Below are 17004 nucleotides of genomic sequence, written 5' to 3'. Positions count from 1 at the left end.
AACATGTTCTGCGTATGTGGTAAATCGATTACCTGGGATCGATCCCCATAGCAGCACTAGAGATTTTTTCAGAGAGTTTTTCTCTGACCCTTAACGGGTTGTAAAATAGCCCCATAGGTTAAAACCTCTATAATCCAATAAATAAAAATGTGTTGCACACCGCCAAGAAACGGGATCATTTGTTCGTTGGTTCAGCTGTATGCGAGTTAACCCATTATAACCCAGCTATGTTAAAACTGTTGGTAATTTATAAAATACTTCGTCAGCTCTCATATTATGCCGAATTAAGTATGGGAAAAATAAAATAACCACTTTGGACGGTTTTGTTGCGAAAAAAACTAACGTATGAAATTTCATACGCTGGGCTGATAGGGTATCAAAAATCATTACAGAGAAAATTCGGCTAAAATCTTTATACTCAGCATAAAATCGAATAATATCTTCAACCTTGCGAGATCATTCATTTAGCAGCTTTTTTGAATGATTTTAACACTACTCTCCTCTCTCGTGCCATTTCGTCTCATGATTGGTTCATTGCATCAAACCATCTTTCTCAAATTTAGTAATTATTTTAAGAAAAAGAACATTTTCTTACGAGAATTTACATAAAAAATATTCCGGGTGGAACCAGGTATGATTTGCTACGTATTAAACATTTGTTAGCCTTGAATGTACTGATTCAACTTTAAAATCAGCGAGAAAGTTGTAAATCTCCTCCTGGTCCTAAAGAGGAAATAATTTTGCCTTGGGAAAAAAGATATCGGATCAGCCTAGCGTATGAAATGAATGTTCGCAATTGTTTCACCAATTTCTTCCATTTTGTCGCACTGAGCCACATCTTTCACATCTCTTATGGCCATTCGTTCACAATCCGAAACAAGAATTAGTGATTTAGAAGAGAAAATTAATAATATGTATTGTTCATATTTTGGTTTAAATTTTATCCAACTTTGACATTCGAAAACACAATGGAATTTAATAAAAATGATTATTGAGCATACACATTATAAACTATAGGGTATTAGTTAACATTCACAGAAGACCAGAAGTTTGAAAACGGGTTTATTGTATAACAAGTATGATCCAGAAATGAGTTGTTTTTGCGTATGAAATTTCATACGCTAGGACATAATGGGTTAATCCATAGTACAGAGTTACCAAAAATACAGAATAATCTGTATTTGCGCAGATTTTTCAGGCACTTTCAGACCAAGAATCAGATATACAAATTTGGATTTGGCTACATTGGTTGACATTACATATCATTACATAACATTACGTATCAACAAAATCTCCATTAAATGAAGAATAAAATTGTTACTATGTTTAATTGCCGCAAGGTTCTACTGTATCGATTTTGTTGGCTATTTTCGGCAAATTTGAGACTAAGAGAAACGAATGCAATGAAATTGGAAGACGGATAGGCCGGCGTCGGCGGTAAAACATGATGATGAGTTTTGTTCTGTCAATGACCATGCGGGAGACTTGGGTGCAACGTGCAATACCCAACTGCTGCTTAGCAGAAGGCAAAGGATTATTCACATTTCCTTTCGATCATGTCCATGTGGGCCTGCCTAGTCCTAGTTTTCCGCTCTGAGTTTATAACTGATTCACTCTAGAATACCTATCCGTCTTTCAATTCCATTGCTTTCGTTTCTCTTAGTCCCAGATTTACCGCAAATAGCCAACAAAATCGACACAGAAGAATAAAATTATTTTTTTATTATTCATATCGATTCGACACAGCAAGTTCTAGTTTTTAAATTTTCAGTTTTAGAGCATGTTTAGGAGCGTTTTATTTTATATGGCAGTCTCAAAGTAGAACTGGAACTGAAACATTCACATCCCCAGCAGTGCGTTTTGTTTTATAACTTCGAACAGTTTTGTTTTAAAATTTAAAACTGTTATACGACGCCGTTTTATTTGTTGCTGATTTTAAAACACGTTTAGAACTGTGTTTTAAATACATGCAAAGACTTCAGCACAGACGCTTAGACCCGATAGACTGGGGAAAAATGAATTTGAATGCAGTAACACTGAAGGCATAGCGAGACATGAATTTTAAACTGAATAGAACATCCGCTGAAACTGCTGCTGGGGACAGCGAGTTCTAGTTTTAAAATTTTCAGTTTTATTTTATAGAACTGTCAAAATTATGAATCTAGCACTAAAACACTCCTGAACATGCTCTAACAGTTTTAAATTTTAAAACAAAACTGTTCGAAATTATAAAACAAAACGCTCTGCTGGGGATGTGAATGTTTCAGTTTCAATTCTACTTTGAAACTCCTATACAAAATAAAACGCTTCTGAACATGCCCTTATACGACGCCGTTCTATTAGTTGATGATTTTAAAACACGTTTAGAACTGTGTTTTAAATACATAAATAGTATTCAGCACAGACACTTAGACACGATACACTGGGAAAAATTAAATTTGAATGCAGTAATGTTGAAGGCATGGCGAGACATGAATTTTAAACTGAATGGAACACCCGCTAAAACTGCTGCTGGGGACAGCAAATTCCAGTTTTAAGTTTTTTAAAATTTAAAACTGTTATACGACGCCGTTCTATTTGTTGCTGATTTTAAAACACGTTTAGAACTGTGTTTAAAATACGTGCAAAGTTTTCAGCACAGACACTTAGACCCGATAGACTGAGGAAAAATAAATTTGAATGCAGTGACGCTGAAAGCACGGCGTGACATGAATTTTAAACTAAATAGAACATCAGCTAAAACTGCTGCTAGGGACAGCAAGTTCTAGTTTTAAAATTTTCAGTTTTATATAATAGAACTGTCAAAATTATGAATCTAAAACTGAAACACTCCTGAACATGCTCTGAATCTATATAACTGAAACACTTCTGAATATGTCCTAAACGTGTTTTAATTCAGCAACAAATAGAGCGGCGGCGTATAACAATTTCAAATTTTAAACGAAACTCCTCGAAATTATAAAACAAAACCAGCCCCCTACAAAGGGACACTGTCATGAAAATCAAAACAATAATTTTGCATCAAATCATTAAAAACTGTCTTTGGTTACTATGTGTTCATTTTCTGAATGATATGGTATCTAATCATCTCGCAAGATGCAAAACTTCGTGTGGAATGCTTGAATATTGTGCATAGTGCCGAACATAATTCAATATTAATTGGTCAAAAAGGCGACAGTGTTTTTTGTAAACAAACTTGTTTCGCTCATTAGTCTGCTGCAGAGTGGAATTTCATGAAAAATATGCGTTAATATAAATTTTTACCCTTCGTAGAAGTAATTTCAACTGTTTTCTGCTTTGAAATTATAGTAAATTAAGAGAAACCATCAAAATAAAAGTTTGTTTACAAATCTTATTCGACCTTTTGCAAATTTAGTATGGAATTCTTTATTTGGGGCTTTATAGCTATAACAACCCATATATTGACTTATTTGACGTCTAAGACACCACTGATAGGCGATACGACATTGACGGTGGAAAGATTTCTACGAATTTCAGAAGTGATGATAGCTCGTTTTTTATTGGAGAGGGAGAAAAACAGTCCAGTATCATTGTGTGCGTTATTTATATTGCAATACAAAAATTACTACCTAATCTCTTAAGACTAAATGAAGGCTCTCTAACTAGTATAACTAGTTTAAGTATGATTCCAAAAAATCATGAATCTTTTAAAAATAATCCATCGGAATATAGATGCATTATTTTTATAACAAACAACCCAAACCCGCAAAAAGTCTTCAAAAATGAATTACCGAAAGTATAAAACGAGAACGAGAAAATGTTCACAATGAACAAGTTTACGCTTTTTTTTAGAAATTATTCTTGAATAAAGATTGATCCGGCATTTTAGACCCCCAGACCCAAAACAAGTGGTTTCAGCGATTTGTATAGGAGCTGTCAAGTTGTTACCCCTTCAGTCGCTGTCCAACTCTATATGTTGAAATAGAATTGCCAAGAGGCTAAACAAAACGTTCTGCTGGGGATGTGATTGTTTCAGTTTCTATAGAGCTCTATGCAAATGATTTCACTAACACTACTTGAGGGTTTGTTTTCTTCCAGCTGTCATATGTAAAACTGTCAGTCAATTTAAACGTTTGAAATCGTTTGCCTAAAGTATTTATAATGGTGTTTAAATGCTCTGTGTCACTGTGAAACTTATTCCAGAGACTACAATACCGGATGGGTTGGATCCACCATGCAAATAATCCGACTGAAAAGCTTTTTTTTCGATTTGTTTTCCTCCACCTATCAAAAATTATGACAGGTGGAGGACAACAAATCGTTGAACACACCAATACAGTTACAGATTGTCAAGTATTTTATTTTATCAAATACAAATTACATATTTCCCGAATACTTTGTCAAATAGACGTAAGTCGCAAAATGTAAAGCGTTTTTATTGCATGGGAATTCAAATATCGCGAATTTCCTAATAATTTAAGATAAATATGATAATGCATTATTTAAAGTGTTTTAAGTTATTTTTCTAAAACGACGAAACTTCCCAATTCACAGTTTTTATAATTCGAGTGGATAGACCATATTGCAAACGAAGCGACGCATCTGTCAAATTGATAAGCTGTACGGAAAGCACACATACGCGCTCATGAAAACGACGTAAGTTACTGAATCCAGTCGACATATGTCACTAAAATTTCGCGAGTGTTTTGTTTGGCTTTCTCACTTCTGTGGTTCTCGTAAGAGTGTATTGCTTTTGGCACTAAAAACTTGATTCGATCAGCGCTGTGCACTTAACATTCTTCTAATGAATTCTTCTCATAGACTGGTTAGTTCGACTGGTCTGTCTATGAGAGAACCATCTCTATCACTTAAAATACATGTATTTTGACAGCTCATAGTTTTACGTAGCAGTTTGATACCTCGCACTTTGAAAGTGCGGAGTGCAGTTTGGTGGGAATCGCGCAATATATGAAGCGAACCTTCGGTGTATAGTTGCCTTCTGGACATGCTCTCGAGAACACATCGAGCTTACATCGTGCAATATCTGAACTTTGAACTAAACTGACCTATTCTTCGCGTCCCGTGCCAGGGATTCAAATGGTTATCGCCGAACTGAAATACCAGATTAACTTCTACGAGAAAGAAACGGGTGTGATCGAGGGAAACGACACTCTGTGATTTGTTGAAGAAATGAGCTTATAATTTAAAATTGTGAGCACACCAAAATTTTGAATGAAAAGATTCAAAGATGAAAACTCAGCAAATGAAAGTGCTGAAAACTCAGCAATTTAATTTCAACCATTTGACAGATACTTTTTGCTGAAAATTCTGCAATTTGATTGTCAAATTGACAGCACAATCACCAATTTTTCAGTAATCCAGCCCAGATTACTGAAAATTCGGTCCCTGTGCTGTCATTCTGACAACCCAATCGCCGAATTTTCAGCAAAAAGAATCTGTCAAATAGTTGAAATTAAATTGCTGAGCTTTCAGCACTTTCATTTGCTGAGTTTTCATCCAAAAATTTGGTGCGAACGGATTGATAAAGATTGGCATTAGTTAGCTCGGAATGATTTCGAATTTCCAACATTACTTCCATATCAAATTTTTAATAGGGCTTATAAGATATGTAAATAGACATTTGTTTTGCTGATTTCTCTTAATTTGTTATAATTTCAACACAGAAAACATTTTAAATTGATTCTACCAAGGGTAAATAAGTTGATTCATGTATATTTTTCATGAAATTCAAATCGGCTGCGGACTAATAAGCGAAATAAGTTCGTTTGCAAAAATCTCATTAGCCCCTCGGAAGAATTAATATTGACTTAATCATGGTTTGGAATGGATGGTTTGAAATGCATTATGAAAAAAAATGAATTGCCCAAAATTCACGTTCTGACACAGAATGCTCGATGGAATCAAAACAAAACATTTTCAGCAGTATATTTTTCTTTTGTTTTTTTTAACAGCCCGCCTCTTACCACCACACCAAAAAGCTCACAAACGGAGCCCCGTGGTAGTGGACACATCAGTTCTCAGCGTACAAAAAAAGGTCAGCACAAAAAAACAAATGAATCGCGGAAACGCTGAGAACAAAAAAAAACAATGCGAGACCGACAAAACACAAAATTTGACAAGAAGCTACGGCGAGTACCCAGCGGAAAAAAATCCTTTTAAGGGTCCCATCGTAACTTTGCAGGAAGCTTGTAATAATTTAATTTTATTTATTACTTATTGCTAGAAAAAAATGCATTTATCAATTGTTTTTATTAAAAAAATGTTAACCAATTATAACTAAAGGAATAAGCTCGATTAAAATAAAATTTTGTTTTATTATTTCGACCAGTTTTGTTTCAAAATTTAAAATTGTGATACGACGCCGTTCTATTTGTTGCTGATTTTAAAACACGTTTAGAACTGTGTTTTAAATACATGCAAAGTTTTCAGCGGACACTTAGAACCGATAGACTGGGGAAAAATAAATTTGAATGCAGTAACGCTGAAGGCATGGCGAGACATGAATTTTAAACTGAATAGAACAACCGCTAAAACTCCTGCTGGGGACAGAAAGTTCCAGTTTTAAAATTTTCCGTTTTATTTTATAGAACTGTCAAAATTATAAATCTAGAACTGAAACTCTCCTGAACATGCTCTAAGGTTGGACAGAGAATGCGCAAAATTCGCAAACGAAAAAAGCAGTTTTTTTTCCACACCGTATGTCAGATCTTCATAAAAATCATGTAGAATGTTGTTGCAGTACTGCTGATTGATTTTTATGAAGAACTGACATACGGTGTGGATAAAAACTGTTTTTTTCGTTTGCGAATTTTACCATTTCTCTGTCCAACCTTAAAGCTAAAACTCAAAATAATAAAAAATAAACATATTTGGGACCCCTCGTTTTTGACGCTGCTCCGTAGTGGCTGGATGTTGTTGGCTCGAATCAAAACTTGTCGAAAGTAAACAAAGTTCATTTCATATCGTCAACCTGGCGCCCAGGTGGTGAAATCAACGGGGTACTGGAGCGTTGCCAAAAAAAAATTATTTCCAGATTAAATTTTACTAAACTTCCCAGTTTAACTCAGCCGAAATGCTGGCTGGATCTAATTCGTATTCCGGCTCCTGTGACACAACCGATTCAAGTTAGAATGTTTAAGGGGTACCATTTCGATGCGGCTTAGCCGCATAACCGAGGCCCGGGCGAGGTGGCCACCGACCCGCCGTCGGAAGCAAGCGAACCTGTGATCCACTCGTTTGCCCGGCTTACTCAAACATAGGGGCTATCCCTAGTTTAAGTCCGACTGAGCGGTAGCGAAGTCGGACAGCACGCGCAAAAGCGATGTGGCGTATCCACATTGGGTGCTGGACACAAAATAAAATTGGCAACGCTAGCAAAAGGTAAACACAAATGAACACTCCGGATGAACCTATCGTCAATTGACATTTCGACGAGTTTTGATTCGAGCCAATAATATGGGCCCCTCCGTAGTCTGTCAATTGACAGATTGAGAACTGACTTTTCACCAGCTGTCATCCGTGAAAAGGCGAAAAAATCTTTGAACGGGTGTTCGATATCAATCGCGTTGGAAACCAGCCATTATTTTGCGCTGCGAGTGTTATTGTTCGTGAAATTAATTTAAGTGCGTCTTTAACTTCTTCCCAGTGCGATATCTAATTGCGAGTACATTTTACGGGCATTATTTTCGGCGACCAGCTTGTTTAAAAATTGAACATCAGGTCAGCTCTGAACATACGAATTACCAGCAGATAATAGAATCATTCTACTGCTGATAATGGATTCTAACCGGAGCTAGTGAATACTGTACGTTCCCTGGACGCGGATCTAGTTTGAGTGTTGTGCGTAGCTTTAGTTTTCGGGCATTAGATGGTGTTTCCGGTACGGGACAACATCTGCCGGAGCAAATAGCGAAATTCCGATGACAGACGAACCGCTAGTCATTTTGGATTTCGAAGAAACCAACACGAAACCAAATTCATCTGCCACTACGACACCAGTAACAGCTGCTGCTGTGCAACGAGATAGGGTAAATTCTGCCCAACCGTATCAGATCAGTTCACAAAGGTCACTGTCGAACGGAGTTTTGCTCGGTGGAACGGCAAGAGCTGCACCAACTCAATCTCGTTCTAATAACGCTGCAGAGAAAAGCAAGACCAGACAACATGAAATAAAAATCGATCTGTCATCGGAAATCGGAAAGCACAGTGTGATTTCATTGTCGACCCCTTCCACCGCGGAGGAACAAGCGGAGGCGGGTTCTGTGTTTATTCTTCCGGAAGTGCACTTTGAAGGCATTACACTGGATTCCGGAATTGACCGCGAGTCACAGCCGTTGCTGGGCGGTCGAGAACATGAGATTACGTACAACCAATTCCCAGGTGAGTGAATGTTTATGATGGACTGTGAAATCGAAACTACTTATTTAGTCATTCGAAATGCGTAATATGACTCATTGCGACTGACAGTGCTATACATAATATTGAACTCGGATGGAAGTGTTCAGTCTAATGGAATGCATCGTACAGTTCGCGGGTTGTGACTTGTTATCTGCGTACTACAGATTGAGTTTCATTTTTTTTATTTCACTGGAAATACAATTCGAATGTTCTCCCGTCAACAGAGGCGTCTTGAATAAAAAAGTACACAGACAACGGGAAGTGACCTTCAAGCTTTTGTGGTTTTTTGCTTTCAGCCGCTGTTCTTTCGCTCGACCAAAGATAGTGGGTTTCCACGGTATAGATCGGTTGGTAATTAGGTTGTTTATTTATTCATTCATGCAGCAGTTATGGATGACTTTTTGTTAGCACATGAATCCGTACAAGTTGGCTGACTTCGACGTCTTATCGCAGAAGCCGAGTGAAGCATTATGGAATGTGTAAATTGTTGTGAGCGAAGCGTGGTGAGTTGCTACCCTCGTTTTACTACTGATCGCGAAATAGAACATATGCAGACAACAGGCAAATATTTGGTTTGTTCCATCCAACATTTACTTCTTGCTTCTTACATCCTAAAGCGAGAAAAAAAGCTGTTGACTTCGGGCTATTACCCGGATGCAAAGAAAAGATAAGAGTAATAGAACTTTCTCCTGGCTTGCTTCCGAATATGTATAGATATCAAAATATATAGAATATATTAATTGGATGATATAAATGAAATTAAGAGTAAGTGTAAAGAGGTAAAAATGAATAAACTAAAAGGAATAGCATCAATTTCGTAAATAAGGAAAATGAAACGAATGAAATTATTAATTCAAGTAAATTATATATAGACTGAATAATAATTTAAATAAAAACAAAGAAAAGAAATTAAAGCAATGATTAGAAAATGATGGATTCAGTAAATTGAACGGTCTAGTTTAACGACTTAAAATAATGAAAGAAGACTGAAAATATGATTTGTTACTCAAGTTTCTTAATAATGTTCCAAAACTTTTTAATATAATTATCACTTATCTTCACTTTTTAAATATAATTCGTTTATTTGATATGATTCATTGCTAACGGTGTCATAGATCTTTTATATATTTACATGCAAAAAATAGATGACGTTTTTTTATGTCTCCATCGGATTCCGTGCATTTGCACCTTTCTTTTACATTCCTCGCACCTACGATTCACAAGTGGAAAAATCCACCATCAATGGTGTTAGTTTCTTTGCTGTCAGGGCGGGCTGTTGATTTGGGGATACTTGGCGCTGCTTTTAGAGCTGCCATTATGGCCTGAATAGGAGCCACAAATTTGGTAGCCGTTTGTAGTTCAGGTGATGGCATTTGTAGAGATGATTTTCCAGTGGCGGTCCAAATCGAGAGAGCTGACTGTTTTGTAATCGTCAGCTTCAAGCTGTAAATAGGAAGGAACAGGCCTTTCGACCCGCATCCTCACTACAAAAACACCGTTTGGTGTACCCGGAAGGATTCTACTTCTCCGTATTACGATATGCATTTTGCAATTGGCTCAAAAGAGGTCACGTTCACTTTCAACTACGTGTTTTAAGTTGTTCTGCCAAATGAAACATTCGGCTTGGGCTAACGTGTTTAATGGTATTAACACTGCGTTGCGAAGATGATGATACTGAAGGTACGCGACTTCCGTAAGTCTAAGCTGCAATTCTGCTCGGCCTTGGTGAGTGTTCTCGAAGCGTGTGGACTACCTTGATGGTGCCGTCGGGAAATCGATGAGAAATATCGGCCTCTAATTCGATAGAAGCATTGGCCGCTACGATTATTTCAAGCTTCGGATCGTAATGTGTGAGCAGAAGATTAGTTGTTTGAAACGCTCAAATGTCTGCTGGCACTCGTGGGTTCATTCGAACTAGGAATCTACCTTCAGCAGTTTGTCGAGCTGGTACTGATGTGGCTGCACAGCAGAGTTGAGGCCTGTCGAATAATCTCCGCAGATTCTGATGGCACCACTTACGTTGCGGACAACCAAGATTGGCGCCGCCCACTCCGAAAGATTGATTGGATTAATAATATTAAACGGCGTACATAGCGTATGCTACCGGCCACTTAAACCAAAAAACTGTATTACACTACTATTTTTATTTACCTGCACTTTGTACACCGACCTAGCTGCTGGCGGAAAACTCCGGGAAAAAAGCTTCTTAGTGCAGTAAGTGACGCTGGCAAGCTGACGCGACAACGTGACAGCAAAATTTTTCCATGAGTAAGGACCACAAGCTAAAGCTGTCCACAAGATCAGATCCGAGGAGCTGCAATGGTCGCACGGAGGCACAGATCAGCTCTCGACGAATGCGATCGTCAATGGTGACGTCACAGACAAACTCGCCTACGCACGGAAAAAATCCGTTCAAAATTTCATGAAAAAAAGATGACGTTTTCGCGCCCTGAACGATTTACGAAAAGCGTGATCAAGTTCCTGAAATTATGAATAAAAAACCTCGTATTCATGAAACTATTTGTGTTTCCAACACTCTAGTTCGACTCGAATATATAAAAATAAAATTTCATATGAATGTCGAAAGGCTATATAACCCAACCTTCTCGTATTCGGGCAAAGGTCGTAAAGGTTCGTTCGATTTCTGAGATTTTTCCACCATAGAAAAACTGCAAAATATGCATGATTTACATCAAAAAGCAGAAAAATTGTTAAAAAATAGAAGATTTTGGGGATAAAATGACCCAGTACCCACCTTTCCCCCCTCCCCAAGGTTGAGGGGTTTGACGATATTGCAAACATCATCAAGCATATTGCGTGCATCATTGCTACAGAACCTCTGACAGGCAATTGCTTTAAGACGGCTATTGCATTACGCCTCGATAGTGGTGCATCGAGGAGACCGAAAGGGCTTATGCGACTTCTATGTTTCTTCATACTCTGCACCTGCTTTGGTCTGTGCGCGGTGACGTGGTCGACTGTCGGGTCGACGTAGATTGACTTTTGCTGTGTACTGTGTTTGCAAACATGGTTCCACAATTTAATGACGGTATTCGTGGATGGGGCTCACAGTGGGAGTCATTTATCGGTCGACGTCGTCATCGTGCATTGACTAATTAAATTAATTTAATTTAATAATTAAATTAATTTAATAAATACATAAGTAGAGACCTACTAGTTGTCGTTTTGTAATAATCGTAGTTTTTTGTACTAGTGTACAATTGTTATGTGCTAGTCGTATGTCTATCTGTGTATATGTTCGTCTGAGTATTTGTGACAGTTGGGTTAGGGAATGGATGCAGAACTAGCGTGTATGATAGAATAGTGGCTAATACTTACGGTGTTCAATTTGTGCATTTGGGGTTTTATTCATTCGGGTAGGTCGGATTGGATAAATTAGGGTGCAATGAATTTACGTGAATCATCAATTCCCGGCCAGCATAGCGTGATGAAAGTCTAACAGAATGTAATTTTCGTAATGGTAAATATACAACATTTGCTGCATTTAGACGAATTTGATTGCATGTTACATGTGTTTTCTATTCTACTTCATTAGTCTGTTTCATTTATACATCTATTAGTTTGCTTTTCCATTACTGATGTATACCAAAATAGTACCGGTCAATTTATATACACTTCTGATCAAGCTGTTTGCATCTTTTTTTCTTTATTCGGCATGTTATGATTTCTTTTATTAGTATATCTCTACTATACGCTATCTATACTCATATAAGTACAATTGCTCGTGGCCTTTGCGATAACACAAACTTGGACACAAACACGACCATGCAATTGCAATAATCCACACATACCTACGTCCGTGATTTCGCCAATTCGAAAACACCCTGGTAGTTAAGTAAACGTAGCACATAGAAACTTCCAAACGCGGTTTCAGGCATTAACCCAACACTCGCGCGATCATGCAACGGTCACGTCTGGAAGTCTAACCCCGGTCCTAGTAGCCTAGACCCATCCCTTCAGTTGGACCAATAAAAAATACGCTCATATTCACTAGACAACATGTTCCATAGCGGGAACTCTAGTGATATGGAGAAACGGACTCTCTTCTACCATCTGCACCATACACTAAAAATTAAGCATGATTCTAAAATCGAAATTATACACGCGAAGTCACATACACGTGACAAAAACGTTAATATACAAATACTTGATCCCGCGATCTCGTAAACATGATAACATCCCGGTGATAAAGTGAATGTCTCAGCTCCTATAAATTTTCAAACGCTGTCTCAAGCGTGAACCTTAAAACTCCTGAACTCGCACGATCATGATTCGGTCAATTCCGTAACTTTCTATCCTTGGTATCGGCAGACTAGCTCCATGCCTTCAATTGTACCAATTAAAAAAAGAAAGCTCTCATATCCACTGAACAACACGTTCCATGGCGACATGACCGGAGACTCTAATGATATGGGGTAACCTACTCCCTGTCAGAATGTGAATTGTACACCAAAACTATCAGCATAAAGGTCCGCGTGAGCATCCAAAAACGCACGCGAATATAGGAATGGCCACACGGCTACAAAATCCAGTTTTGTACACGCAAAGTCACATGCACGTGACAAATACGTTAACATACGAACGCTTAAGCCCTTCGCGATTAACAACGCATATCTACGATCGCGAAAACTTGATAACACCCCGGTAATAAGGTGAACGTTTTAGCACTTACGAAGTTTCAAACGCGAACCTACAAACGTCCGTTTTCGCGTGATCACGTCCGGAAACCATTACCCTCTGTCCTAATAACTTACGTTCATATATTTAGTAGGACCAATCAAAAAAAGCTCCCCGATCAGAACGTCATAACAGAAAGTTATCAAATGTATATCTCAAGTTGATATTTATTTCTCACTGTGTTATCTTTATGATATCCCAATCAGCAAGACAAGCAAACTTATATCAAGATTATATCTTCTGGAGATATCATTGGATTATTAATATGAAACTAATCCACGCGTATAACGATGATGTAATAGTAAGTCATATATTCTTTCACAATTATCTTTGAACGCTAACGGTAAACTTTTAATGATAGTTACATTACACAAATAACTGTCTATTTGCTAAAACACTGAAGTCTCTTTTTATGCCTCGTTAGTTTTAAAGCGAATTTTGTTTTTCTGATTTCCTAATATTTGCGTTTTCCACATGGATATGCAAAGTTCCGTGGTTTTGAGTATAGACAAGGTATTGATGCCAGTGATGGAAGAACTTATCAGTAATGTGTTTATTTGACTTACCATACTTGGTTGTAGAGGTGTGCGCCACGCCGCGGCCGCCGCCGCGATTGCATGTAAAAATAGTAAGCACATCGGCGTGACGCCGGCGCACCGCCGATTTTTATCTGAAATCGGCGGCGCGGCGAGGGTCTGCCCCAAAGGGAAGAAGAGCTTGTCAGGATAAGAATAAGAAGAGTGGCAGATTTGACAAACGCAAAACAGATTCAAGATAATTTGCATAAGGTGTATGCATGTGTGTACAATAATATTATTGCTGGCAAATGCCTTGAGAACCTCATAAAGGCTGAAAGCACTAGTTTCTATATTCAAAACATTGTTTTAATTAATTTCTATTTTGATAACCTCTTTTTTATGGGAAGTAAAGCAGTATTTACGCAATGTAGATGTTGCCAATTGTAAAAATAAAACTCTCGCTTTACGTATGCCTATACCTTATCTGGTATCATCTTGGGTTTTCACGTCATTTGCAGTTTGACAAGACCAAAACTTGACAAGACCATAATTTGATGTTGGAACGGTCTATCCCTGAGAATCATCATAGGAAGGGCAATCCCTCGTGGCGCGGCGCACCCCTCTACTTGGTTGCAGTTTGATTAAGAGATGACACCTAGTCCGACACACAACTTCGAATATGGGTCGTATGATTTCAATGTTGAAACCGTTATTCTTAAAAAGTTTTAGAATCGTAAAGTTATCAAAAAGCTTTTATAAAGATTGTTTTCCTATAAAAAATATGTCGAAGGAGATGCACGAAGCATCAAGCACTCCAGCTGAAATAAAGAAACGCGAATTGAAATAAAAAAGCATTTTTACACTATTTTTTATGGTTTAGTCAAATGAATATACAGGGTGTTTGGTTCATGGTTAAGAATCTCTCGGGGGGTGATAGACTGCTATATTTGAAGAAAAAAATTGTTCTACACATACCATCAAATCTCAACCATTACAGAGTTATTGAACTTTTTGTGTAAAAAACTTATTTGTCTTAAAATACCTCTAACTTTAAAAGTATACTTTGTATTTTAAATATTTCAGTTCAATTTGAAAGGTGAGAAAATTTCCTATTGAATAGTGTTCTCATATATTTTAAGTAATTAGTTCTAATTACGTTTTAGCTGTAAAGTAGTTAAAAGTTAGTGTTCTTGAGGAGGTTTTTGCTAATTTTCTCGAAATAATGAAGTATGATTATAGCAATATCCATTATCCAAAAGTTGGGTTTTAGGACGATTCATAATTTGTTCTTGGACGTCATATTTCTATCTCTTCTCATTTCTTTGTAATTTCATTACTATACTTTTCCTGTAACCGACTTGCAAGTGCTTAAAAGACTCTAATCTAAAAAATATGCTTTATATCGTTATTTACAAGATTTCATTGGAAAGCTGAGAAAATGTCCTATCAGTGTATGTACAAATATCTTTTAGTTAAGTGTACTAAATTATTTTTTACTAAAGAAATAACTCAAAATTTGTGTTTTTTGGAGAGTTTTTTAATTATTCTAATTATTTATCAACAAAATTTATCGTTACTATTGTTCATTTGATGCCCCTTAATGTTCTCTATAACTTTTTATTTGACATTTTGTCTATATCTCTTTTTATTTTGCTGCTATTTAATAGTTAACGCAGCAAGAGCACGCCACAAATGTAGTGGGTTCGAAATCGATATTTTTGCATATGAAATGATGTGATAAAAACGATTTTGCGTCGAAACCAAAAGGGATAATTGAATGGAGTCAAAGAAAGAACTGTAGAACTTGCTGAGATGCATTATTTCCATGATAATAATGGTGATGTTTATTATTTACTATTTTAAGAAAATTAACGAAAATGCTAATAATAGCACTAACTTTAAACTAATTTACTTTTAAAACAATACTAAATTAACTTAACTGAAAGGTATTAATACATTTTTCACTGTAAAATTTTCCTGGCTTTCGAATAAAAAGAAAAAAAGTACAATAAGTGCCATAATTTTTCAATTAGAGCTGGTATTAGTGAAAATGAGATAAAAATATCCAAGTTGAATAACCCAAAATCATGAAAATAAGAAAAGGTAAGTGTATCATGTCAAAGAACGAATTAAGCAGCTCATCAAGGCTAACAATCTGCATTATTAAAATGATGAGGTTAACTATTAGGATTTTCAAGAAATGAACGAAAAATCGTTTAAAATTGTTTAATTTTCAATAAATTACTTTGTAAATGCTACTTAAACTCATTAGCTGAAACATGTGAGGGCATCACTCAATGCGAAATTTTCTCATCTTTCGAATGGAACTTAAACATTTAAAATACAAAGTATACTTTTAAAGTTAGAGGTATTTTAAGACAAATAAGTTTTTTACACAAAAAGTTCAATAACTCTGTAACGGTTGAGATTTGATGGTATGTGTAGAACAATTTTTTTCTCCAAATATGGCAGTCTATCACCCCCCGAGAGATTCTTAACCATGAACCAAACACCCTGTATAATAAATTTGCATATTGCAAAAACGAATTATCAGAGCATAACAAACTGTCTGATATATATATATATATATATATATATATATATATATATATATATATATATATATATATATATATATATATATATATATATATATATATATATATATATATATATATATATATATATATATATATATATATATATATATATATATATATATATATATATATATATATATATATATATATATATATATATATATATATATATATATATATATATATATATATATATATATATATATATATATATATATATATATATATATATATATATATATATATATATATATATATATATATTGATTTCAAGGATTCTCGTAATGTATTTTGAGGATATTCGAGGATTTTCAGTTCGATTTCTCCAACTTATGCGGATTTTTCTTAAACAATCAAAAATTGTTTTTCATGAATTACCAAAGTATTGCAGTTTTTTATTTAATCCCTCGCAAGTGCTTTGAATGCACATATGTTCTGATGTTTTCGCTGTGTGTGATGGTGCTTCGTTCCTCTCAAAAAATTGTCGAGCTGACAAATTCTCGTGATAATCAAGATACTTGATTCATTTTGTACAAAAATTTAAAAACGTATTATGGCGACCTGTTCGAATTGTTGAAAGATTAATATTTGGGAGTATTCTGCATAAAGCTATCAATATTTCAAAATGGCCTAAACATCTGAAACCTTTCAAGTGGGAAAAAAATCAGAGGCAAATGGAAATCTCAGAATATACACATGTACAAGCTGTCATTATTGTTCGCTGTTACAATTTAGATATGTGTTTTAAATAATGCTTGAAACAACTAAAACTGTAATGCAACGCAATATTAATTAATTTCCTCCTTAAA

The 17004-nt window shown here is 35.9% G+C and overlaps 1 protein-coding gene across 1 annotated transcript in view; it reads left to right on the top strand.

Moving 5' to 3' along the window:
- Positions 1-7505: 7505 nt before the first annotated feature.
- LOC131684871 (phosphatidylinositol 4-kinase type 2-alpha) overlaps positions 7506-17004 on the top strand; it is a 46861-nt gene continuing 37362 nt past the window's right edge. The window contains exon 1 of the mRNA XM_058968107.1: positions 7506-8361. Coding sequence (XP_058824090.1) covers positions 7902-8361 — 460 coding nt within the window. The 5' untranslated portion in view covers positions 7506-7901. The remainder of the gene's footprint in view (positions 8362-17004) is intronic.

The sequence above is a fragment of the Topomyia yanbarensis genome, chromosome 2, assembly GCF_030247195.1.
Source record: "Topomyia yanbarensis strain Yona2022 chromosome 2, ASM3024719v1, whole genome shotgun sequence".
NCBI classification, from domain to species: domain Eukaryota; kingdom Metazoa; phylum Arthropoda; class Insecta; order Diptera; family Culicidae; genus Topomyia; species Topomyia yanbarensis.
Note: the sequence above shows the minus strand (reverse complement) of the source record. Positions and strands in the feature narration are given on the sequence as shown.